General features: G+C 45.9%; 1 protein-coding gene across 1 annotated transcript; it reads left to right on the forward strand.

The window, feature by feature from the left end:
• Positions 1–338: 338 nt before the first annotated feature.
• LOC149308494 (putative ATP-dependent RNA helicase DDX49) lies at positions 339–16,277 on the forward strand. Its single transcript, XM_089536889.1, has 13 exons — positions 339–600; positions 1,970–2,093; positions 2,242–2,327; positions 2,790–2,911; positions 4,456–4,643; positions 7,767–7,907; positions 9,940–10,015; positions 11,034–11,110; positions 11,248–11,345; positions 12,895–12,969; positions 15,048–15,099; positions 15,309–15,315; positions 15,484–16,277. Exons 1-13 carry the CDS (start codon positions 486–488, stop codon positions 15,721–15,723), a joined length of 1,401 nt encoding a protein of 466 aa, XP_089393015.1. The 5' UTR covers positions 339–485; the 3' UTR covers positions 15,724–16,277.
• Positions 16,278–24,236: the final 7,959 nt, after the last annotated feature.

The following is a 24,236-nucleotide window of genomic DNA, read 5'->3' on the forward strand; positions in this document are numbered from 1 at the left end:
TGTAGTCTGCGAGGGCCACAGCGTGACGCTAGGGAAACGACGCGTCACGTAAAGTGCTCATAGAGAAACGAATAATATAGAGTGACTATCCAAGCGACGATGAACTCACTTCTGACGGAAGGTACGAAGGCGCTGGTTGTAGGCCTCCAAATCACGCTTCGATGCTGAATTTCCCCCTGAATTTTCTGCCATAAAAGGTAAACAAGGAATCCACCCCACTCCCCCGAAGCGAGCCCGGAAGTCCGAGTCCACGCGTGACTCTTATATATTAGAACTCTACGGAAACAGTCTCCGCTGACGTCAGTTGCGCGGAGCATTCTGGGAGCACCAGCCAAACCTATTGCAGCAAAGGGCGGCAGCAGCGGCGGCGCCCGAAAGTGATGTCACAGGGCGCGCTCTATGGAAACCGGGGCCGTGACGTAAATTAAGCGTGCCGCGTCCGCTTCCTTCCCTTCCCTCGCCACGCTCCGAAGAGGAGTCCGACGATGGCCGGGTTCCGGGCGCTGGGCCTGGCGCCGTGGCTTGCAGCGCAGGCGGAGCAGCTGGGCCTGAAGGCGCCAACCCCGGTCCAGGAAGCCTGCATCCCACCGGCCCTCAGAGGTAAGGAAGCCGCCAGGGGCCCCTCAGGCCAGGCCACGCCCCTGGGCCGTCGAAGCCACGCCTACTGGCGCTCCAAGCCACGCCTTCGGCAATCTAAACCACGCCCAAGGCCGCGCCCACTGACCACAGGTTACTCGCCGCCCACTGGCAGTTCAGGCCACGCCCCTGCCATTCAGGTCACGCCCACGAGGCCCCAAGCCACGCCCACGAGGCCCCTCAGTTCTTGGCTTGGTCCCTTGATAGGTTCCTCAGTCCTTTGCGAGTGGAGCAGCTGCGGAAGCTGTAAAGAAGAGTGCCTCTGGGCATGTGCAGAGTCCACCTCTGCTCTCCACAGCAGTTACTGTATCATGTACTCACGTAGAAGTCTAGCAATTCTAGTCCAATAATTGACCTGCCTCAACTTATCTGTGGGTCAATGCAAGCCCTGTACTCCTCTTTTAACTCTTGTTTCTTTGAAATGGGAAGAACCATCCCCTTTTGAAAGGCCAGAGTGCAACTGCCCAGGGATTGCGGGTATTTCAGGGAGACAGTCAAGAGGACCCCAGAAGGGGATGGGAAGCCCAGCTGGCTTTTCTGAGGCCAGAGGAGCCAGTCTCCCTGGTCTGAAGGTGACATACCTTTTTATAGGAAGTCACACATAGAACTAAGTAGACCACAAGCTGAACATGACTCAACAGTGTGATGCGGCAGCTAAAAAGGCCAATGCAATTCTAGGCTGGATCAATAGGAGTATAGTGTCTAGATCAAGGGAAGTAATAGTGCCACTCTATTCTGCTTTGGTCAGGCCCCACCTGGAATAATAGTGTGTCCAGTTCTGGGATCCACAATTCAAAAAGGACATTGAGAAACTGGAGCCATGTGTCCAAAGGAGGGTAACCAAAATGGTGAAGGGTCTGGAAACCATGAAGCCCTATGAGGAAGGACTTAAGGAGGTGGGGATGTTTAGCCTGGAGAAGAGAAGGTTAAGAGGTGATATGATAGCCCTGTTTAAATACTTGAAGGGATGTCATTGAGGAGGGAGCAAACTTGTTTTCTGCTGCTCCAGAGAATAGGATCCAATGGAGCAATGGAAGGAAGCTCCAGGGAAAGAGATTCCAGCTCAACATTAGCAGGAACTCCCTGAGAGTAAGGGCTGTTCAACAGAGGAACACACTCCTTCCTTGGAGATTGTGGTGGAGTCTCCTTCCTTAGAGGTCTTTAAGCAGAGGCTGGATGGCCATCTGTCAATGGAGATGCTTTGAGTGAGAGTTCCTGCATGGCAGAAGAAGGGGGTTGGACTGGATCAGGGCCCTTGCGGTCTCTTCCAACTCTAGGATTCTCTGGACACACTCCAGCTTGACCATTGTTCCCTCTCATCTTGCTCCCGAAGGCCGTGACTGCATGGGTTGTGCCAAGACGGGGAGCGGGAAGACGGCTGCCTTTGTGCTTCCCATCCTGCAGAAATTGTCGGAAGATCCGTACGGCATTTTCTGTCTTGTGCTGACACCAACCAGGTAGAGGAATCGCTTTTGGAATTTATCCATGGGGGAGCCCTGCTCTTGTAAACATGCACAGCTTCAGGTCCTGTGTGTGATCCATATTGAAATAAGCAATGGAAGCAAAACATTTGGCTTTAAGGTTTTTCTTCTTCTTCTCTGGCAGAGAGCTGGCCTACCAGATTGCTGAACAGTTCCGAGTCCTCGGGAAGCCGCTGGGCCTGAAAGATTGCATCGTTGTGGGCGGAATGGGTACGTTAAGCTGTGTTCGGGGAAAGGTCCTCAATGGCTTATCCTCTGGTGAAAGAGGAGATCCTTACACACACAGAGGAGTTAATACCTGGAGTTAAAACCCTGGTGTAAGTTCAATCCTAGAGGAGGGCTCCAAGGTTGGCTCAGCCTTCCATCCCTTTGCAGGTTGGTAAAATGAGTCCCCAGCTTGTTGGAGGCAACTGGCTTACACATTACAAACCACTTGCGGTGATGTCCAAACTCTGGCCTTCCAGGTCTTTTGGACTTCAGCTCCCAGAATCCCAGAACATTATCCAAAATGGCTGAGGCTTCTGGGAGCTGAAGTCCAAAACACCTGGAGGGCCAGAGTTTAGACATCACTGGCTTAGGGAGTGCTAGTTCACTGATAAGCAGTAGAGGAATGTACTTGTAATTGCTATTGTTACTAATGTCTACCTGTCCTCTCCCTCACTTGCATTACAGATATGGTCACTCAGGCGCTAGAGCTTTCCCGGAAGCCACATGTCGTCATTGCAACTCCAGGCCGGCTGGCTGACCACCTCCGGAGCTCCAACACCTTTAGCCTTCAGAAGATCAAGTTTTTGGTAAGGCTGTTGTGGTCAAAGCCAGTGCTGATCAGCATCTGTCTCTGCATGAGACCTTAGGCTGTGATTGCACAGATTCATCTCCTGTGATGCTTCACCGGAAGCATTGTTAGCTGGGACTAATGGAAGTTGCAGTCCTGACCATCTGGAGATCACCAGGTTGGGGACAGCAAGAATAGCTAAAACCAGTAATTCACATTCTCAAGCTTAGTCATGTAGCCATGAGTTCTAGTAACTTGTGGTCTTGTTTGCATTGATAGCAGAGGAGGCATCTCCAAGTACCAAATTCTGTGCTTTGAGATTCAGTTGCAGATAGCTTAGCTTCTGTGTGGGTTCTCTCCCACCCTGTTTCTCTTCCCATAAACCTGTCCCTGCAGCAATAAGGACTAGAAATGGTGTGAAAATAATGTAATTGATAAGAGTATGCCTCCAAATCTGGTTTTTGCTTTCTCTTAAAGAAATCTAATGTGATGCAGTAACAAGAATATTTTGAGACTTGAAGTCCAGGTTCTCCTTTCTCTGAGTTGTGAATTCACTAGGTGCCCTTGGCCCATTCAGTCTCTTCAATCTGACCTACGTCACAGGGCTGTTTTGTGGATAAATTGGTCAGGCAGAAAGCCATATTTGTCACATTGAATGTCCTGGAGGAAATATAGTATTTAAATACAGCTCACTCATGAATGGTGTGAGATGACCACAAATGCAACTAGTGCAGTGTGATGTTTTGAGTGTTGGACTAGTCCTCTAAGAGACCAGGGTTCAAATCTTTGTTCAACCATGGAAACCCTATGGTTGGCCTTGGACAAGTCACATTCTTCTCTCAGTCCCAGTGGAAGGCAATGGCAAACCTCTCTTGATGAAATCTTGCCAAGAAACCCCTTTGTGATGAGGGGGGGAGTCCGGAATGGATCCCCCACGTAAGGGAAAAAACACAGATGCTCAAGCCCCATTCAAATGAATGGGGCTTGTGCCCACGGTGCTGCGCGGGGCGCACGCCACAGGAGCACGTGCCATTGTTTTCTTCCAGTGTGCGGCTCCCTTCCGGTGCAGCTTCCAGCATATGCTGGAAGCCGCATAAAACACGCCCGTGTATGATGCAGGCGCACTGTATATGTCATGAGATGGCTAGCTTGGTTTCTCTATAGAACAAAGGAAAGCAATTGCAGAGTGGCCAGTTTTCGTCTCCCCCTCCTCATGGGCCATAGCAGCCTGTCTGGGCCAAAATTATCTCTTTTAAGCTATATTTTAGTCAAAATTGTATCCTTTCTGGTCACCATTTTGGTTGCTGCATGGCTGCACAATGAGGTATTTTGGGACAGGCGTTCTGGGGGGGGGGCAGGAGAGTGTCACCTGTTTTGGGGAGAACATTGCTCTCGAATTACATCAAAAATATGAAAACTGGTGAAGGATATGGTGATGAAAAAGGCTATTTGTGGTTGCAGTTTCCCTACCTGCTGTTTAAGGTTCTGGGGCAGTCCTCCTCCCATCACGGTTCCTCATAAAACCTCCATCTGACTTCCCTTTACTCCTTTGTTTTGGTTGAGGTCCTGGATGAAGCTGACCGGTTACTGGAGCAGGGCTGCACTGACTTCACCAAAGACCTGGAAGTCATCCTGGCGGCGGTTCCAGCCAAGCGGCAGACGATGCTCTTCAGTGCCACCCTGACAGACACACTGAATGAGCTCAAGCAGATCGCAATGAACAAGCCGTTCTTCTGGGAGTCCACATCTGAGTGAGTCCAGTCTCCTCCCTTGGTAGTTTCCTGCCTTTGCAGAATGTCTCATGCGTTTGGCACAGAACTAGGAGACGCTGGGATTGTGCCTACAGTTCCCAGAATCCCCCAGGCACCATGACCAGGGATTATGGGAGTCGAAATAAAAAAAAAAGGTCACTTTGCTCGGAGGAGTTATACTGAGTTGTGAATGCAAACTGAAGAAATACCGAAACGCATTTTTAAAAGATTCGTCAAGAGACCCCGATGAAGAGAATGTTACACTGACAAAATTTTTCACTTTACCGGGTAAAGTGTAAAATTTAGACATGGTGGCTTTACACCTAAAGTATTAAGTTATTGCACAGAAAAGAGCATATAGTTCACAGGTATTGTTTTTAAGCAGAAAATGCCCTCTTTCTGTGCAAAAGTAGCATCTGTGAATTTTTGTGCAGAATAAATTACAAACAGCAAATACTGTTTCAAAGCTGCTCAATATTTGAATATTTTCTTGCTGTAGAAAGAAAATTAATCAAATTACTCCTTGCTTCTTTCAAGAAGAAAATCTAATGAATTACATCCTGAGTTGCAAATGAAGGAGGACTAAGATGTTGTTGGGGGGGGAGAAAGCTGAAAGGAGCTTTTGAAATACATGCATGGAGTGAAGTTTTATGTACTGTTAGAATCATAGAGTCTATTGAAGGGATCTCAAGGGCCGGCTAGTTCATCCCCCTGGCATGGGGGGCTAAATGGGTGGGTATTACTTAAAGATGTCTATCCAATCTGTTTAAAGCCTTTCAAAGAAAGGGATTCCACCACTCCCAAGGCAGTCTGAACAGCTTTGATAGTAAAGGAGTCCTTAATGTTTAGGTGGAATCTTTTTTCTTGTCATCTGAACCCATAGGTTCCTGTTCTAGTCTCTGAGGCAGCAGAATTCAATCTTCCGCACCTAGCCTTGTCCTAATGAAAATCTTGGTGGCAGACTCATAGTTTCATTAGTCTATTGCAGCAAAAACAAGGGCTCTTGTAAAACCTTAAAACGAAGGAAGCAACTGTAGCAGCTATTGAGAGGGTGGTGGTGGTTCTGCTTCTAGGAACTTAAGTGGGACTCACAGGCTACCAAAAATGCAGAAGAGGCTGAAAGTCCACTTCTGTTTTCTGTGCACTGGTCCTTTTTATGTTGTGGGAAAGACACCAACCTATTCAAAAGCTTCAATGCCTCCCTTGGAGGCCTCCAGGAGATGCAGTTCATGGGGCGGAGGGGAGGAAGTTAGAGAAAGGATGTTTCAGTGCACCTAAAGGCTTCAAGGGCAGTGTGCTCCTTCAGCTCGATTTGGCCAGCCATGCCTTAAGGATCTCCACCTTTCATTGCACATAAACCTAAGTGGACTGCAGCATATTTGCATCTGAAGAAGTAGGTTGGTACCCACAAAAAGTTATGTCAGATAAAATTTGTTTCCTTTGCATAATGGTCGAACTCAAAGTCAGGTGATGAAATTGTTGGGCAGTTAAGCTTTAGGGCAGAGGAGCAAAATAGCTGTTAAGATGAATCCAAGCCGTCTTATATTGCATCAGCCTTCTTCATCAGAGTTAGGCCACTCATGGTCTTCCAGGTTTGCTAATTGTCGGCATAGCAGTGGTGAGGATGATGGGAATTCCAGCCCAGCCACTACTGGGCCCACAAATGGTCCACTCCTGATCTTTTTGGTTGGGATGTGAATCTCTGAGGTCCTCAGAAAAGAGTCTCTTCCTGCCCAACCAGGAGATGCCAAGGTTTGAATTCAGGACCTGGGACACCTTTCTCCTTTGGAAACCAAGATTACCCAGAGGACATTTTCTTCAGCTGCCCCTAGAGATTGTGGAATGACCTGACAGAGGATATTTGTCAGCTGGAGACACTATTTATGTTTAAAACAGCATTAAAGACCAGTCTGTTCTGGCAGGCTTATCCAGCTATTTTAAAGCGTTGATTGATTGAATATGCATTGGTTATATATGCTATTTTAACTGATGTTCTGTGTTTAATCTGTTATTATTCCCTGTCTTGATCATATAGTGATCTATATTCTTTTCTGCCATAATGATAATAATAATAGTAGTAGTAGAATAGAATATATATATATATATATATATATATATATATATATATATATATGGAGAGAGTGTGAGTGAGAGAAAGAGAGATTAAAATAAGTAAATAAGTAATATTTTTCTTCCTTGCCAGGATTAGCTGAAGGGAAGGTTACTGGAGCTCATTCAGTTATTATTAATCTTCAAGAGAAATTGCTTAGCTGTGATTCAGTCTGTATAATCAGCTTCCCTGTTCAAAGATCTTATTTAAAAACCCATTTCTCTTCTAATCTTCCTCAACAAATTGATGTATATTTAATTAGGATTCCCCCCTCTGCCCCCTGTATCATTTCTGTTTTAATGAATTGCCTGCAACACATTTCTGCGTTTGTGAACTTGGCCTTCCTCGGCCTCATTATGAATCTGCCCCTTCAGCTGGATTATTTTTAAATTGCCTTGGTCCCCCATAACTAGCCATATTATTATTATTATTATTATTATTATTATTATTATTATATGCGCAATGGTCCCCGTTGCCCTCATTCAGTCTCCCACGGTGCCACAGAATTGTCTTGGGTCCCTCATTTTCCTCAGCCAGCATAGCTTGTTGGCTGGGGATGATGAGAACTGTAGTTTACACATCCAGAAAAGTGTTGGGGTGGGAAGGCTGTACTCTGCCTCCCCCCCAAAAAAAAACTCTTATTATCTGTGACAGTTCCTCAATATCTTATTAGAAATAGCCAATTGTCAATGCAGGGATAGGGTCCGTTGCACAGCACATCAGTAAAATGGGTACAAGGCACATCTGCTTTGATACTAGATGCCAAGTTTGGTCTTTCTGAGCTAGAGACTGCAAGTTCTGGAGGAAACTGGTACTGGTCAGAGAATCCAGAATGCCAGATAGATGTATGTGTTTTTCTTTCTGAGAATATGGCTACTTCTGATATTCTTTACCATTCTCAAGTGCAACTTTCTCTTCACCCTTTCCCCAATTGCATTGATCTGTGTTGACAAGCCAGTTCTTGCTGTTTATGGCACTTTATCGCCCATTTACTTTCTTTCCCCAACCTCTAGAGTTCGGACGGTAGAGCAATTGGACCAACGTTATCTTCTGGTGCCTGAGAAAGTGAAGGATGCCTACCTAGTCCACCTGGTCCAGATGTTCCAGGATGAACATGAAGACTGGTCTATCATCATATTCACCAACACTTGTAAGTAAGTCTGGCTTTTTATCTGGTTATATTTCTCCATACATCTCTTACAGGTTTGTGGGCAGATTTCCAGCATAGCAAAGATCCAAGACCCGCTTTCAGGCAGTCTTGACTTTTGACTTATCCTCTGTCCCAGCAGAGGCTAATGGGTGCTAAGCATAGCCCAGGCGCGTTACAGATGGCCCAGAAGGGGCAGCCTCGCGCTACCGCCGGTTGCAGTGTCTGGGAACCGCAGCAGCCAAACGGCGCGGTTCCCGGACGCTGCAAAGAAGGAGCGCGATTTTTGCGCTCCTTCCTGTGGCCTGGAAGAGATGCTGCAAGTGCCAAAGCACGCACTTGTGGTGTCACGTCTGCTGTGCGACGTGCGGACGCAGAGCGTCTGCTACGTCAAAATGGCAGCACCCATCTGTATGTGGCGCTGCCGCCATTTTGACGTAGTCATTACGTGCGAGGGGCAAGGTGCGTCAGAAAGCACCACCCCTCATGCGTAATGATGGCGCAATGACAGCACCTCATGGGCCCGTCTGTAACGCGCCCCAGATTCCTGATCTCACAACACCTGGCTGAACAATAGTTTCACTTGGCTTTAAATCTCTTTTGCCTGCCTGTCTGGGTTTTTCCAGATGTTTTGGATCACAACACCCACAATCCGCTGTCACTAGCCATGCAAGCTGAAATACCTGAAAGTCAAAGATTTCAATCCCCAACAATGTTTTAAGCCATGGCTTGTAGTTCTCCAGATGTGGCCCTGCCCAGCAGGACCAGAGATTTAGGATAATAGGAGCTATAGTTGGAAAGCTGATGGTCTGCCTGTTTCCAGTTCCAGTTTTTGTCTGTAGAGAAAACTGGGCAGACATAAAATTATCCATGGTTAGTTGAGGGAAGAGATGTTGGGACAATGTCCTTTTCTGTTATCTCATGCTAACTTTTTAAAGCTTTTGTGTTATCCATTGTGCTAATTCTATGTAGTTTTAAGCTCTTCTTGTAAGCCACTATTACTTAACCAATTAAAATTATTTGTGTCTTGTCCCAGCATGATGTAATGTTTTGAGAGTTGGGGTAGGATTCTAGGAGACTTGGATTCAAATCCCCACTTGGCCATGAAAACCCACTGAGTCGCCTTGGACCAGTCACTTTCTCTCAGATTCAGAAGTCAATAGGAAACCCCTGCTGAGAAAACCCTAGGATAGATTTGCCTTAGGGTCTCCTCCATAAGTTGGAAACAAAGACGTACAATATCAACAAAGGTTTATTAGTTTGGACATGGGATGACAGAATTCATTGGAAAAGACAGTTGTGCTCAGAAAAGTAGAAGGGGATAGTGGGGAAAAACCGAATGTCACATTAAGATGGGTTGACTCAATAAAGAAAGCCATGGACCTGAGTTTGCAAGACCTGAGCAAGGAAGGTGATGAGAGTGGCTCATGGAGGGCTCTCATTCAGAGGGTTGCCATAAGTCAGTGGCAAACATCCTCTGGAGAAATTTTGCTGAGAGGATGCTGTGAGTTTGAAATGACTTGAAGACGCATAATAGTAACCTGTCCCAATGATACATGCTTAAGACAGCCTAGAAAGGGATTAAACGTAATTTACCATTGCAGCAATGCCACAAAATAGGCCTCACTGAACTGGGGTTTGAGTTCCAGTCTTCCAAACCCAGCTCCCCCAAGAGCCAGTCTGATTTTCTTTGGTGGGGTGAATGGGAGTGCTATGTCTTCATCCTAGTTGGGATATTTCCCAGCTTGGCACAGTGAGCATCCCTTGGATGTACCTCTGGTGAACTGACTGGCATAAGGGTGTTCTGTTGTGTACTACTTTGTCTGCCAAGAGGATGTCTATGAGAGCAAAACTGAATCGCTGATGCTGGCAGAACCTTCATGGTTGTTGATGTGTCTGCCTGACTTGGCAGTTTCTTCTCAGTGGAGATGTGACAAGGGTACTTCTGGGCAGCTTCAGAATTCCCCACTCCTTGAGTGGAACGATTGGATTTTCCTCTTCTCTGATCAGTTCTGAAAAGCCTGACTTGGGTTTTGCAGGAATTGCCAGATCCTGAACATGATGCTCAAGAAGTTCAACTTTCCCTCTGTGGCTCTCCACTCCATGATGAAGCAGGTGAGCAAAAGATGGCAATTTACCAGAAGGCTTCTTCCCAAATTGGAAAGACCTGTTCCATTTCATCATTGGGCCAGAGCTACTGGAGAAAATGCCAGGGCTAGTGTTGTGAATTTTGAAGTGCAGCCAGTTAACATGACAGCCTCCTTGATCAGGAAGAGTCTAAAAACGAAGGCAGTCTTGTTAATTCATTTCATCAGACTAGCTTTTCGGATCCATCAGGAACAAGTATTTTGTCAAGCTAATGGCTCTTAACTGTCCAACTAGGATAAAGCCATGCCAAAAAGACTTTCCATTACCACTGGGATAACCTCACAGAAATGTCCCTTTGCTGGGAAAGTCAGTATTTCTCCCCAATACTGTAAGCTCAAAGGGGCAATGGGAGAGAACAAATTATATTGTTCCTACTAATGGGGCTTCATCCTAGTAAGTGCTGCTGGTATTAAACCACTGTAGAATGCAGACACCTGGTTGCTTCTCCTAATCATGCAGTTTGATTCAAGGGCTTCTTTCCATCCATGCTGACTGCAAGAAGAGAGCCATACAATCTTCCCTAGAGAGGGTATTCCAAAGTTGGAACAGCTACAGTGCCTCCCTTCCCAAACAGCACAAGAAAATGGTGGACCTTTTTGTTTCGTTCTGTAGTAAGAAGGGGAAAAATGGGTGATAGAGAGAGATGAAATAGACTTCCTTGGCCAGATATATTCATACTCGGTGGCTCAGCTATAGAGGGAGCCAGTTTAAACCCTGACATCTCCAGTTTAAAAGAGGTCACCTTTTCCCATCGCCCCGAGACCCGTAGGCACTTCTGTGAGTTGCTCCAATTACAGGCACAAGGTGCCTTCCTAAATGTTATTACACTGCATATTATTGGATTTCAACTCCCAAGAGTCCTCATCATTGGCTGTGATGGCCCCAGGGCTGATGGGATTTCAGTTCAATAACACCTGGAAGACCTTGTGTTCTTCACCATTACCCTGTATCTTGATTTGGCTCCCCTGTTCACTTTTTCTGGCAGAAACAACGCTTTGCAGCTCTGGCAAAATTCAAATCCAGTGTCTTTAAGATCCTTATTGCCACTGATGTCGCCGCCAGGTGGGTTAATATCTTTCTAGAGCCAAAATGAGGCCTCCCTGCCCCATGTATTTTTGTAGGGGTTAGGTGGTGGTTGCACATTGTAGATTCTGAGAGTAACAGCCCCCCTTCTGTGTCCCTTTCCTTTTTGGATTTAGAGGGCTTGACATCCCCACAGTCCTGGTGGTCATCAACCACAACACGCCAGGGCTCCCAAAAATCTACATCCACCTGGTTGGTCGGACGGCATGGGCAGGTAAGGACAGCTCTATTCACTTTACAGCTGCTCTCAAGCAATCCTCCTAAACTTCTCTAAATGTTCTTTAAAACATCACAAAATGTTGGGGCTGCAAATTCTCTTAACATGGAGTGGAGAACCCTGGACTCTGGGGATGAATTCTGGGGCCCTCTGGAGCTCCTGATGTGATCATAATTCACCTGCTTGCCGACATGTAACATTGTTTGGTTTGTTTATATCCTGTCTTTCTCCCAATATTCGGGCTCAACGTTTTTTTACAAAACTTAAAACGCACACAGTTAAAAGACTTACAAAGTCATAAGTAAAGACACTGTTGTGCCTTCAGGTTGTTTCTGACTTATGGTGACCCTATGGTGTACCTATCACAGGGTTTTCTTGGCCAGATTTATTCAAAGCTGGTTTGCTATTGCCTCCCTTTGAGGCTGAGAGTGTGTGAGTTGCCCAAGGTCACCCAGTGGCTCTCCATGGCTAAACAGGGATTCAGACTGGTCTCCCAGCATACTAGTCTTTCCTTACTCGGAGCACTACACTACACTGGCTCACAAACAAAGCTGATTGAAACGTCACCCTGTGAAGAGAAGCTGTTAAAGACCTTTGAATCAACTGTGACTTGAACTCCTCTCTTAGGGTTTCCTTGGCAAGATTTTTCCCAGGGAGCTTTCCTCTGAGGCTGAGGGAGTGTGATTTGTTCAAAGTCCCCCTGTGGATTTCCATGGCTGAGTGGGGATTTGAATCTTGGTCTTCTGGAATCCTAGCATGATGTTCAAACCATTACAACATGCAGGCTTGCTAAATTAATTTACATTTTTACACACACACACACACACACACACACACACACACACACAGAGAGAGAGAGAGAAACATAAAATATACAAAAAGTTAATAAACTGCAATTGAATTAGCCATAGAAATTAAAACCAATTAAAAAGAAACCCATTAAAACATTCATATCTATTGGAAAAGTTTTTGCTTGCTGATGGAAGGATGGCAAGGAGGGAGCCGTCGTAGCCTCCCAGGGTGTGTGGGTATGTGTGTGGGGTTTTCAAATGGCTAGGAGGAGCCAGCAAAATGGGCCACTCCTATATTCCCATCTGGAAGTTCCTGGGAAGATGGTGGGACTGGAAGAAGGGCCTTCCCTGAATGCCTAAAAACCTGGGTAGGTTCATATGGGAAGATACAGTAATTTAGATAGCCTGGACTGAGCCACTTGTTGGTTTTGTATTGCTTCTCCCCCCACACCCTCTACATTCTAAATGGTTGAAATACCTCTCCTAAGGCTTATATAGTGGAAATAAAAACTGGAAGCCAAAATAGGCTGGTGTGTTTTAGCCCCACCTTGTTTGCCTCTGGTCCACCCACCCTCTCTAAAATATTGCTGAAAGAGATTTATTATACTTCATTTATATAGCATTGTAGATTTCTCACCTGTGCAAAGGGGTGCACTTATCAGATACGATGTTGGCTTCTTTGGCAACTCCCCATTGCAAAGGAGGAAGGAAGTCCAATTCCATATGCCTGACGTTCCTTGTGTTCTCTCTGCCAGGTCGGCATGGCATTGCCATCACACTGGTGACGCAGTATGACATTCATCTCGTCCATGCCATCGAGGAGCAGATCAGTAAGTTTGGAATGGGAGGTTTGAGGTGGCAGACTTCCTGAAGTAGTGGGGAAGGCTGAGAGGTAATTGCCTGGGACTCAGTTTGGTCAGCGTGTGGGGACGAAATAAGCATCTCTAGTGCACCTTTTCCTGTCCCTAGGAACCTAGATCAGATGCATCTTTGTGGACTGGAATGCCTCCCTCTGTCCTCCCTCCCCAAGGGGCAGACCACTGAGTGAGAGTAGAGGTTTTGGAGTGTAGCCAAAGGGCAAGGAAGGTAAAGGGTTGTAGAAAGAGAGGAAAACCACATGGACTCAATCAGAGAGACTATGGGCTTGAGGGCGCAAGAGCTGAACAGAGAGGTAGAGGATAGCAGGGCTTGGAGACGTCTCATCCACAGGGTTGCCATGAACTGAGATCAAATCAAAGGCAGCTAACAACAACAGCAACCTTAGTCTGATGTGACCTTTGGCCACATGCAAAAAGGGACAAAGATTTGCCTAAGTAATGTTTATGCAGACGCATGTCACTAACAGGATGATGGCCATAGAGTGGCAGTCAGTGCTCCAGTAACTGCATTTGGGAGGAAACCAGCATTCTCCATGTCTTCCAACAGTCCCATTCCTATTAGCATTAACTGTGATGTTGGCTTGCATTTCTTTTTGTCCTGGGTATATATGTAGGTATGTGTGTATATGTCACTCTGCTTTCTTTTAATGTCACTTCTGTACACGACTCCTGCAGTGTTTGAGTCTACCTCCCTGGTAACAGAGCCCCCAAATATGATACCTGCTAGGTCTAGGGAGTGGGAAGCAGGGTCTACAGTCCTTGTTGGCCCTTTCCAGCATTGGCAGTGATGAAATAATATGGGGATTGAAGCATCCAGAGCGCCACCCTGGTGTGAAAGCTCTGGGTCCTTGGATCAGTAGTGGAACTTGGCGGGGGACAATTCCAGAATGATTTAGGTGTTGCAGATATGTCCCCACACATGCATAACCAAAGATAGTCAGATAACTATAATATTTTTGAAAGCAATATGCAAAGGTAACTGTAATATTTTCAAAAGTGGTGTCTTGCAGCACCTTTGAGAGTAACTGAAAGAAAGAAGCTGGTAGCATGAGTTTTCATACATTTGAGTATGCTTCTGAGGAAGTAGACTCAAGTCTTTAAAAGCTCACGTCACAACGTCTTTAACTAGGTTAGCCTCAAAAGTGCTCCAGGATCCCTTTCTGTACTGATTTTCCAGACTAACACAGCTATGTCTTTGAATTCTACCACTTTGAAAATTAGGAAGTCTGGCGTAATGCAATGATTTTACTTATAAATGGATTATTCTACTCCGGGTCAAGATATACAGAAGATGGGCTATAGGTCTGGGGGAGTTGGGTGCTTTCAAGTCTGAGGAGAGCTAGCATCAGTCAGGAGTCCTTTCCCTGGAAATCTAATGCAGGTTGAGTCTCCATTACCTGGAATTCCAAAATTCGAAATACTCAAATATTTTTTTCACGGTTGGCTGAGATAGTGACACCTTTGCTTTCTGATGGTTCACGGTACACAAGCTTTGTTTCATGCACAAAACTATTTAAAAATATTGTAGAAAATTACCTTCAGGATATGTGTGCTGTGTCCCGCCCCATTATTGTCAATGGTAGCACATGCATGCAGCCACGCCAGTATGGTCATGTGTCCATTGGTAATAATGGAACCTGAGGTCCCAGGCTTTTTAGTGTCCACAGGGGAGTCCAGAACAGGACCTCTGCCGATACAGAGGGCTGACTGTATACGAAACATAAATTTTGTGTTTATACTTGGGTCCCATCTTAAAAATCTCATATTATCTACAGTATGTATATGCAAATACAGGTATTCTAAAATCCAAAAAAATAAAAATAAAACAACACTTCTGGTTCTAAGCATTTCAGATAAGGGAGACTCAACCTGTAAGCTTATAGCACACATGTTGTGCAGCATGGCTTTCTCAAGTGGCAGAATGGGAAAAAATATAATTAAGTTGATATGCCTCCCTCTTTGGGAGGGTTTTATGCTGTCAGACTAAGGTTCTAGTACTGAAGAACACTGTCTTCCTTTCTGTGCTTCAGAAATGAAGCTGCAGGAGTACTCTGTGGAGGAAAGAGCTGGGCAGTTCTTACAGTAAAGACATTTCCCCCAATCTTTAGGTGGAATTTCTTGTAATTTGAATCCATTGGTTTTTGTGTTCTAGTCTGTGGAAAAGAGCAGAAAACAAGCTCACTCCATTTTCTATATGATATCCCTTCAAATATTTAAAGGTGGCTATCATGTCACATCACCTTCTCCTCTTCAAGCTAAATATACCCAGCTCTCCAATTTGTACCTCCTAGGGCTTGGGTTCCAGACCTTTTACTGTCTTGGCCATTTTCCAGCTTGTCAACATCCTTCTTGAACTAGGTGAGGGTATTTGAGTAGCTTTTCCTGAAGGATGATAGGAAGAAAAGGAATGCCACGGTGGCTGGTGGGTCAAACACATGAGTTTCTCTTTCTCTGCTCCCTTGACAGGACCCAGATCTGGAGGAGAAGCGGAGGGCTGAGTTGGCCAAGATCAAGAAGAAGAATGGCGAGTTCCGCAGCAAAGTCCAGCAGACCCTGCAGGAGAGGCAGCAGCTGCGGCTGCGACGGAAACTGCAGAAGCGCAAGAGGCGGCAGCAACGGAAACAAGCAGCCGCTGGCAAAGAAGCATCAGCCCCCCTCCTACAACCTGTTGTAGGGAGTGAGGAGCAAGAGATGCTTCGAACCTGACGTTTTGTTTGGAGTTGGAGGTAGGAAGGATGGGGACCAGCCATGGTCTTCTCCAGCCAGGACTTTCTCTGAGCAAGAGAAGAGAGTGCCTTTAGATGTCCTGCTGGTTAGGGAAATGTTCTTGGAAATGCCACAGGTTGGCAGGAACTGAAGCATGTTGAGTATCTAAATACAGGAGGCGGTCATTTTAAGGATTTTTCACCAACTAGACCTGACAGTGATTCAGCTGTGGTTCTCCTTGTCACGCCGCTCTGGCTGTTAGGTTTCTGCTCTTGCCAGACACTTGTGTCTCTTTTTCCTCCAGAACTCAGACCTTGAGTGCATCAAGATGTTCTGTTATTTCACCCAGGCATCTTTCCTCACCTTCCTTGTCTTTCTCCTCTGTGGTCACATCTCCCCTGAGTTTCTTTGAAGCAATTGCTTCCTCCAGGGTGGCCTGGGATTTTGTGATGAGAGTAGATCTAACTGCGAGGCACATTTCCTATGGAAAAACAATGTCTGCTCTCAATACTCAGCTTTGCAGGGAAAAAGGAAATAAATGTTTATGTTTCTGAGGTCTTGTTTCAGCTCTTGTTTGATACAGCTGCACAAGAGATGTAGTTTTATGGGGCGAGAATCCTCTATCATGGTCTACATCTTGTATACCTAGCTTCGTAGTAGAGATGCTAAGCAGCCCTGTTAGTGAATTGTGAAGATGCATAATGGGACATTGGCAAATTTGTCAAGATACATGTTTGGTTCTGTGGTGTACCATTGCGCATTGGTTCCCCTACATAGCAACTTAACAACAGCCCTTTGCTGAATAGGGACATTGTCAAACTGTTCAGTTTTGTTTTCCCCAGATGTACATCCATGTACAAAGACATGACTTCAAGTGAATTCTGACTGGGTTTTTAAAATCTGCACCAAAGATTTTTTTCAAACAAAGATGCCACAACCTACACTTGTGAGTGGTCTGATCCCTTGACAAAAGGTGGGAATATCATAAATAGGAATATCCTATTTAGAAAGGAAATTCACAACAAGCCCAACTTTCTAACCCTCAGAGAATAGGCTAGTGAATTCCAAATTGTTTGCCATTGGAGAGCCACAAAATTCACACTCAAAGGGAAACTTTGCCTGAGTCTTTGCTCTGCCTTTCCCTTCTTCCATTGGCCTTTGGACAGGAACTCAACAGGGTCAAGGACTCTTGAGTGATATTCAAATTATTCCTCTTATATGACAGTCGGGGAATAGAATTGAAATATGCCCCTAATTTTAAATTTTTGAGGTGAGCATTCTTCCGGAAGCAGTAGTTTGGATAATAGGCCAAGAGATGCACTGGTTTTTAATGCAACCCCCTAACGTTTCTAGAACCATTTGCCCTTGCCGTGTGCTGAAGGGAACTGAAATGTGTTAGCTTATATCTTGGATGTTTTGGCTATGTTTAAAACAAAACAAGCAGACACGTAGTCCTCATGCAAAGATACGGGAAATGAACTTAAGGACTCAGAATGTGGGAAAAAGGGACAGTGGTGGGACAAAATTTCTTTTGGCGTCTCCTCCCTTTGCTTCGCAAAATCAGCATGAATTGTGCAGAGCGCCATTTTGCTGACTTCTGATGAATTTGCAAGATGCTCTATACGTTCCAAAACCCCCAACACCTGTATACTTTTTAATTTCCTGGCTTGGAACCTAGTTCGTCTTTATTTAGCACAGAGTTTCCTAGCTCTTGGAGAGCATGGGGTTCTCTCCAAACCTGCTTAGGCCACTTTAGATGTAATGTAAACTCCCTCTTGCATTTTGAAACCTGTTTCTCGCGTGGGCTGCCTCCTGCTTACCAGCCTGTCCTGGAAAAGCTGTCAAGAGAAAAGGAAGAACACTGTTGCCAATAAATCTAGGCTATTCCCTTCCCACCCCCAAAAGTATGATTTGCTTCTCCCCAAAATGCCAAAGCTCCACTCTGATCTTGCGCTCAGCACCCGCCTGCCTGCCGTCATGAGGATTAAAGCGGAAACTCCTGACAGGTTGCCCTAGTTTTTCCTTCCTTCCAAGAGTCCTTTGAAGCAATCTTGCCTCCCCATGCCATCTTCAGTCCCTGTCTTGATGGGTAAGGGGGCACAGTAAAGCCCAAAGATGGGGGTCTGTGTTCAGGATCTCTTTGACTGGGAGCTCCTGGTCCAGTTTTATTCTGGCCTTCATGCTCAGCATCCTGTTCTCTTGGTTCTTGAAAGAGATCGAAGGTTCCTCCACATTTGCTGGGTTAGGTGTGACGGACCCCCGTGAATGTCGTAAAACTGCAAATAAAAGATAACACTATTCTTTTTACCTAATAGAACACCCTTCTAGGAATTTCCAGGCCCTTCGACGCAACTCTATGGTCAACATCTGCCAGAAGCTGATCATTGAATCATGCTGGAGGACCTACAGATGCCTAGAGAAGTGTGTTCTCTAGGAACGTTTAGGTTCTCCAGTGTAACTCTATGGTCAACATGTGGCCAATTCATGCTGGAGGATCTAGAGATTCCTAGAGAGAACATAGCAACCAAAACAGCAAATAACCCAATCCGCAAAAGTCAAAGCCGCAAAGGCGGAGAGCCGACTGTACATCATTATATTCTGCTATAGGAATTTTTATACCTGGCATATTATAACTAATCAAATCAACATTTATTTGAACTCTGTAATTAATATTAAATTCTGATCTGTTTTAAAAGTACTCTTTTTTTTTAATGAAGGAACTAGACAAGATCCCGAAAGGGTACCACTTATTACTAAATTCAGGATTGTCCATGCTGCAGTCTTTCCAGTTTCTATGCATAGTTGTGAAAGCTGGACAGTGAACAAAGTGGATAGGAAGAGCATCAACCCATTTGAAATGTGCTGGAGGAGAGGTCTACAGATAGCACAACCCGCCAAAAAGACGAATAAATGGGTCCTAAAGCAAATGAAGCCTTGACTCTTCCTAGAAGCCAAAATGACTAGACAGGCTGTTGTACTTTGGAGGTAACATGAGAAGGCATGACTTGTTGGGAAAGATGATAATACAGTGTGCCCTTGGTATCTGCTGGGGTTTGGTTTTAGGGCCCTATAGATGTTCTAGACCCATTAAATACAATGGCGTATTAAAATAGTGTCCTGTATATATAAAATGGCGAAATCAAGGTTTGCTTTTTGTTTTTAAAATATTTGCAAGCTGTGGATGTTTAAATCCACGGATACGGAGGGCTGACTGTACGCAGAAAGGAAAAGTTGGTGACCACAATACAGTTGAATTGACTCCCATCAAGGAAGCCAAGCTAGTGCCCTGAGTTTGCAAGACCTGAACTGAGCTGTTGATGGCAGGGGCTCTTAGAGTGCGTCGTTTCCAACTTCGAACAACCCAAAGGCAACCCTCTTATGGGGTTTTCTTGGCAAGATTTCTCCACCTTTGCCTTCCTCTGAGGCTGAGTGTGCCATGCCCAAGGGGACCTAGTGGGTTTCTGTGGCCAAGTGTGGATTTAAACCCTCTTCTCCAAAGTTGTTGTACTCAAATCACTGCTCCCCATTTACTCTCATTCATAGGATTGCCATGAGTTGAAGCAAACTTGACAGCAAGTAATATCCCATATTGATCCAGTGTGGAACTGAGATGTGAATGCTGGCCTAGGACACTAGGATAGCTGGGTTCGAGTCCTCACTGGACCATGGAAATCGACTGAGTGACCTTAAGCAGGTCTTATTTTCTCAACTTCAGAGGAAAGCAATGGCAAATCTCTTTTGAACAAATCTGGCCAAGAAAACCCTGCAATAGCTTTGCTTTGGGGTTGCTATAAAGAAAGGACTTGAAAGCACACAAGTAGTATGTTACACGTATGAATATTCTATATGAAGCTCCGTTAAAGGATGTATGGCTAACTATAGAGTTATACCCCATTTTTTTGGAGGGGGAAATGAACCTTTGCAGACAAAGTGAGGCGCTGTGGGTTCTGGCTGGTTCTGTTCTTGGCTCCTGCCATCTCCAAGGGCTCTCCCCCCCCCCCCCCCCACGTGCTGCGCATGCTGGCTGCTTTGGCATCTCTTTCTCTCTCTCTCTGCTTCCTTCAGCTGAGGCTTTTGGAGGGGTTCCCTGGTTTGGTTGCCATGGACACCGTTTCCCAGGGTAGCATCTCAAATGATGTGCGCCGCCACACCCCTTCCCCAGCAAGCTGCATGTGCCAGCTACATTCTCACCGCTGCAGAGGCCAAAATCTGCCAAAGCAGAGCCAGGGGAAAAAAGGAAAAGGAAAAAAGCTACTGTAGCAACGCGCCAGCAGAAAGGGATTGAACATTAGAAAGCATGGAAAAATGAAAGGCACAGATATAGGATGGGGGAGACCTGGCTGAAGGAGAGACTTATATGTGTGAAAGGGATCTAGGAGTCCAAGTAGACCACAAGTTGAACATCAGTCAACAGTGTGATGTGGCAGCTAAAAAGGCCAATGCGATTCTAGGCTACATTAATAAAAGTATAGTGTCTAGATCAAGAGAAGTAATAGTGCCACTGTATTCTGCTCTGGTCAGGATCCACCTGGAATATTGTGTCCAGTCCTGGGCACCACAATTCAAAAAGGACATTGAGAAACTGGAGCCATGTGTCCAAAGGAGGGAGACTAAAATGGTGAAGGGTCTGGAAACCATGTCCTATGAGGAACGACTTAAGGAGCTGGGGATGTTTAGTCTGGAGAAGAGAAGGTTAAGAGGTGATATGAGAGCCCTGTTTAAATACTTGAAGGGATGTAATTTTGAGGAGGGAGCAAGCTTGTTTTCTGCTGCTCCAGAGAAATAGACCCAATGGAGCAATGGATGCAAGCTCCAGGAAAAGAGATTCCAGCTCAACATTAGGAGGAACCTCCTGACAGTAAGGCCCATCCTTCCAACTCTTTTGTGAGTTTGTTCCATTTTTCCTTTAGAGGCTGAAATCTGGGCAGTCTTTCTCATCATGAGGGCTAGGAGTTTGGTTTTCATTTATTTTTAATACCACATCCCTGGTCTTCGCTGCAGTTTGTGAGGACACGACGAGACCCAGCATGCTTCCCTCCTCCTCTGGCCTCTTCTCTGTCACTTTTCATTATTCCAAATTGCAAAAGGAAAGCATGCCAACCATGCACATAGCGGATATCTTAGCAAGGTACTGTTGTGTACATGCACTGTAGTCCTCTGGAAATGCATCTTATATAGGCTGCAGGATTCATTTCCCCCAACATACATTTTTCTTTGTATGAAGAATATGTTGCTAGTCCTCAGGCTAGATAATATATAGACACGGAGGCAGGTGACTGAAGAAAGCTTTCCAATGACCTGTCACATCGATGGCTGTGCTCTTTCCTGTGCCAAGAAAGCCAGGTGAAATAGAAATAGCAATTAATTTGCAAAGTTGCGTAGAGTTACTAATGCAGGCTACTTATTGCTGATTCCATTAGAAGTCTGAATTATCAGAGAGTAGGAAAGAATGAGGGGAAGAGAAAGAGTGTTCATGGGGAAAGGGTTTGTTTGTCACAGGGTCTTTCATACTAGCCAACATTTCAGATTCAAACCAGGACACACATGGCCAAGCAATAGCAGTGCGCAGTCAAGACGGTAAAAGCTATTCATGAGAAAAGACATGTTAGGAGAGGCTGCAGCAGTTTGCTTTGGCCTGTAAGAGCTGGATTCTGCCCCCTCTTCTTCGTGCTGAGTGTACTGAGTGCAAATGTCTTTGCAGCAACTGAAATAAGCTGAGGACAATGCTTGGAAGTGGGAAGAAGGAGAAATCAGGATATTTTTAAAACAGCAGAGAAAGCGGGATGGCAAAGGATCCATCAGACGTTGCACTGAGATGTTTCTGCGGCTCCGTTCCAGCTCTGTTTTCTTGATTCTAAGTGCCGTCCTGAGTCAGACTGAAGGTCTCTCCAAGTCCAGGAGATCTTCTTCATGTTCTTCCTAGTGTTTACGTGGGATCTTTTTTGTCATTTGAATTCATTGCTTCCTGTCTCAGTTGCAGCAGAAAACAAGCTGGTTCCCTCTTCTACAAGACATCCTTTCAGATGTGTAAGTCATCTCTCCATCTTCTCTTCTTCAAGGCAAACATAACCAATCTCCCAAGTTTGGCATCCACACCTTTGATAATTTTGGTCGCCGTTCCAGCTTGTCCACATCTTCCTTGAGCTGTGGAGCCGAGGACTGGATTCTTCCAGGGGAGATCTAACCAAAGTGGAATTTGATAGCACCACTCCTTGCCCCAAATCCTTGCCATGCTGAAATACTTTTGCAAGAGAAGGGTGGAGGAGGGAGACACCTGTTCCTCTAACTGCTTGAGAGTTGGTGCCAGTCTTCCTCTGGACACTGAAATCTGGACAGCGCGTCTTTTTCATCATGAGGGCTAGAACTGGTCCAACCCTCTGGTGTTTTTTTTACTGGAAAAGAGTGGACTATTTGAAGGCCTTTTTCTTCCACACACACACACACACACACCAAACATTCACACTACAAGGTCAGGGGTGTTTGTTCCCTGTCCAAAGGACTGGGACCCAGGACCCGGTTGAAGATCTTGGGCTTTTGTTCAACATGCCCTGCTACATCAGCTGCAGGGAGCTTTGGCATCAAGTCTTCCAGGCATCAAATGCTATGGATGCAGGGTTCCCCCCACCTGGCCAGGGCACAGGGAATGCCCGCCTCAGCCTGCCTGCAGCCTCTGCCACAGAGAAACCGAGGCTGACCTTCCTTGGAACTGGAAGTGCTGCTTGTGCAGATACTGCATTTGCTGGCCAGCTTTCCTCTCCTCAGTTCCCCAGCAAAGACCCATCCTCCTAACACTCCTTGGGGAGAAGTCCCCCCCCCTTTTTAATTTTGCTTTGGCAAGAAGAAGACAGATTGTCGCCTGCTCCAGCCACGAAGCTCAGTGTCTCCCTTGGGAGGACAGATGCCTGGCGATGCCAGGCCATTGCTTACTCTGGGCAAAGATGGCCCAGATGGATCTTAATGAACAGCAGAGGAGGGAGGGAGGGAGGGAGAGGTGACTCTGGCCGCCTGCTTTGGCATCAGCTGATGTGCATTTGCCAAGCCAGAGAAAGATAGAGAGGAAGGAGAAGGGAAGGAGATTTCTCACACAGTGCTTTGCCCACTCAAGGCAAAGATGGGGAACCCCATGCCCTTCCCATGGTCCCAGTCTGGACTGCTGGGGTTCCCCTAATGGCCAGGCCCTCTTTCTTGTGACACTAACTTATGGAAGCAGCTCACAAGTGGGATCCCTCTCTCCAATTCTAAAAGATTGAAATTGTAACTCCACTGCAAAGTCCTAATGCTCCGGCGTTTTAAGCTAAAAGATGCTTGGAATTTTTTTGCTCTTTCTGGCCTTCGCCCCTGTTTGCCGCCCCCAAAAAACTCTCAGAAATTTCAAATGCAGCCTTGAGGGTCTGACTGTGGAATTCGCTGCCACTGGAAGTAATGATGGGCATGGACTTAGATTTTTATTTTAAAGTAAAGTATGTCTATTTCCAGCTGTCAGCCCTGGGAGCTCAAGGGAACCATCCTGTTCTAAAGCATATCCTGGGGGTGCTTCAGCAGAAGGTCAGCAGAAAAGCTTTTGAAAGGAAATAACCTATTTTCCCTTTGTTTACATTGGCAAGTCTGTAGAGGCAGCAAAATCTTCTGCTCGTAAAATCTACACTCTGCTTTTCAGCACGAATCCACACATCTTGGGGCAGGTTTCCATTCAGGCAACTGCGTGTTCATGCCTCAAAATGCGTAAAGATGTCAGAGAGGCCCTGCTGGATGGAAACAAAAGCTTCTCCCAAAGAAGCATCCCCGGCACCCTTCACCTCAGATGGACCCAGGAAGGCAACTAGCAAGCTGTGAAAGACTCACCCTTGTATCTAGCAACTGGTGCTCTTTGAGCAAATTCTGCATAACTTGGTGGTTCCACTGGAGTCAAGCTACAGGAAAAGAGATTCCACTTAAATGTTAGGAAGAGCAACTTAGGGAGCTGGGTATGTTCAACCTGGAGAAGAGACGGTTAAGAGGCGATATGATAGCCTTGTTTAAATATTTGAAGGGATGTCATATTGAGGATGGAGCAAGCTTGTTTTCTGCTGCTCCAGAGAATTGGACTGGAACAATGGATGCAAGCTACAGGAAAAGAGATTCCACCTCAACGTTAGGAGGAACCTCCTGATAGTAAGAGCTGTTAGACAGCGGAAGACTGTCTCCTTCCCTTCTCCCTTGGAAATCTCCTTCCCTTCTCCCTTGGAGAGTGGTGGGGTCTCCTTCTTTGGAGGTCTTTAAGCAGAGGCTGGATGGTCATCTGTCAGGGATGCTTTGATTGTGAGTTCCTGCATGGCAGAATGGGGTTGGACTGGATGACCTTTGGGGTCTCTCCCAACTCTATGGTTCTATGACTAGTTGGTCCCCCTGAAAATCTATGTAGCCAAACCTTAGCGGGGTTGCCTTTCTGCCTCCTGCCTTGCCCTCCCGGGGTGACTGTGATCTGTGGATCGTCTGCGGCTGTTCTCTGCCTGCTGGGTTGCTTCATCAATAAT

This window comes from Sceloporus occidentalis, unplaced genomic scaffold (assembly GCF_023333645.1).
Source record: "Sceloporus occidentalis isolate IW3139 unplaced genomic scaffold, rSceOcc1.0.p SCAF_8, whole genome shotgun sequence".
NCBI classification, from domain to species: domain Eukaryota; kingdom Metazoa; phylum Chordata; class Lepidosauria; order Squamata; family Phrynosomatidae; genus Sceloporus; species Sceloporus occidentalis.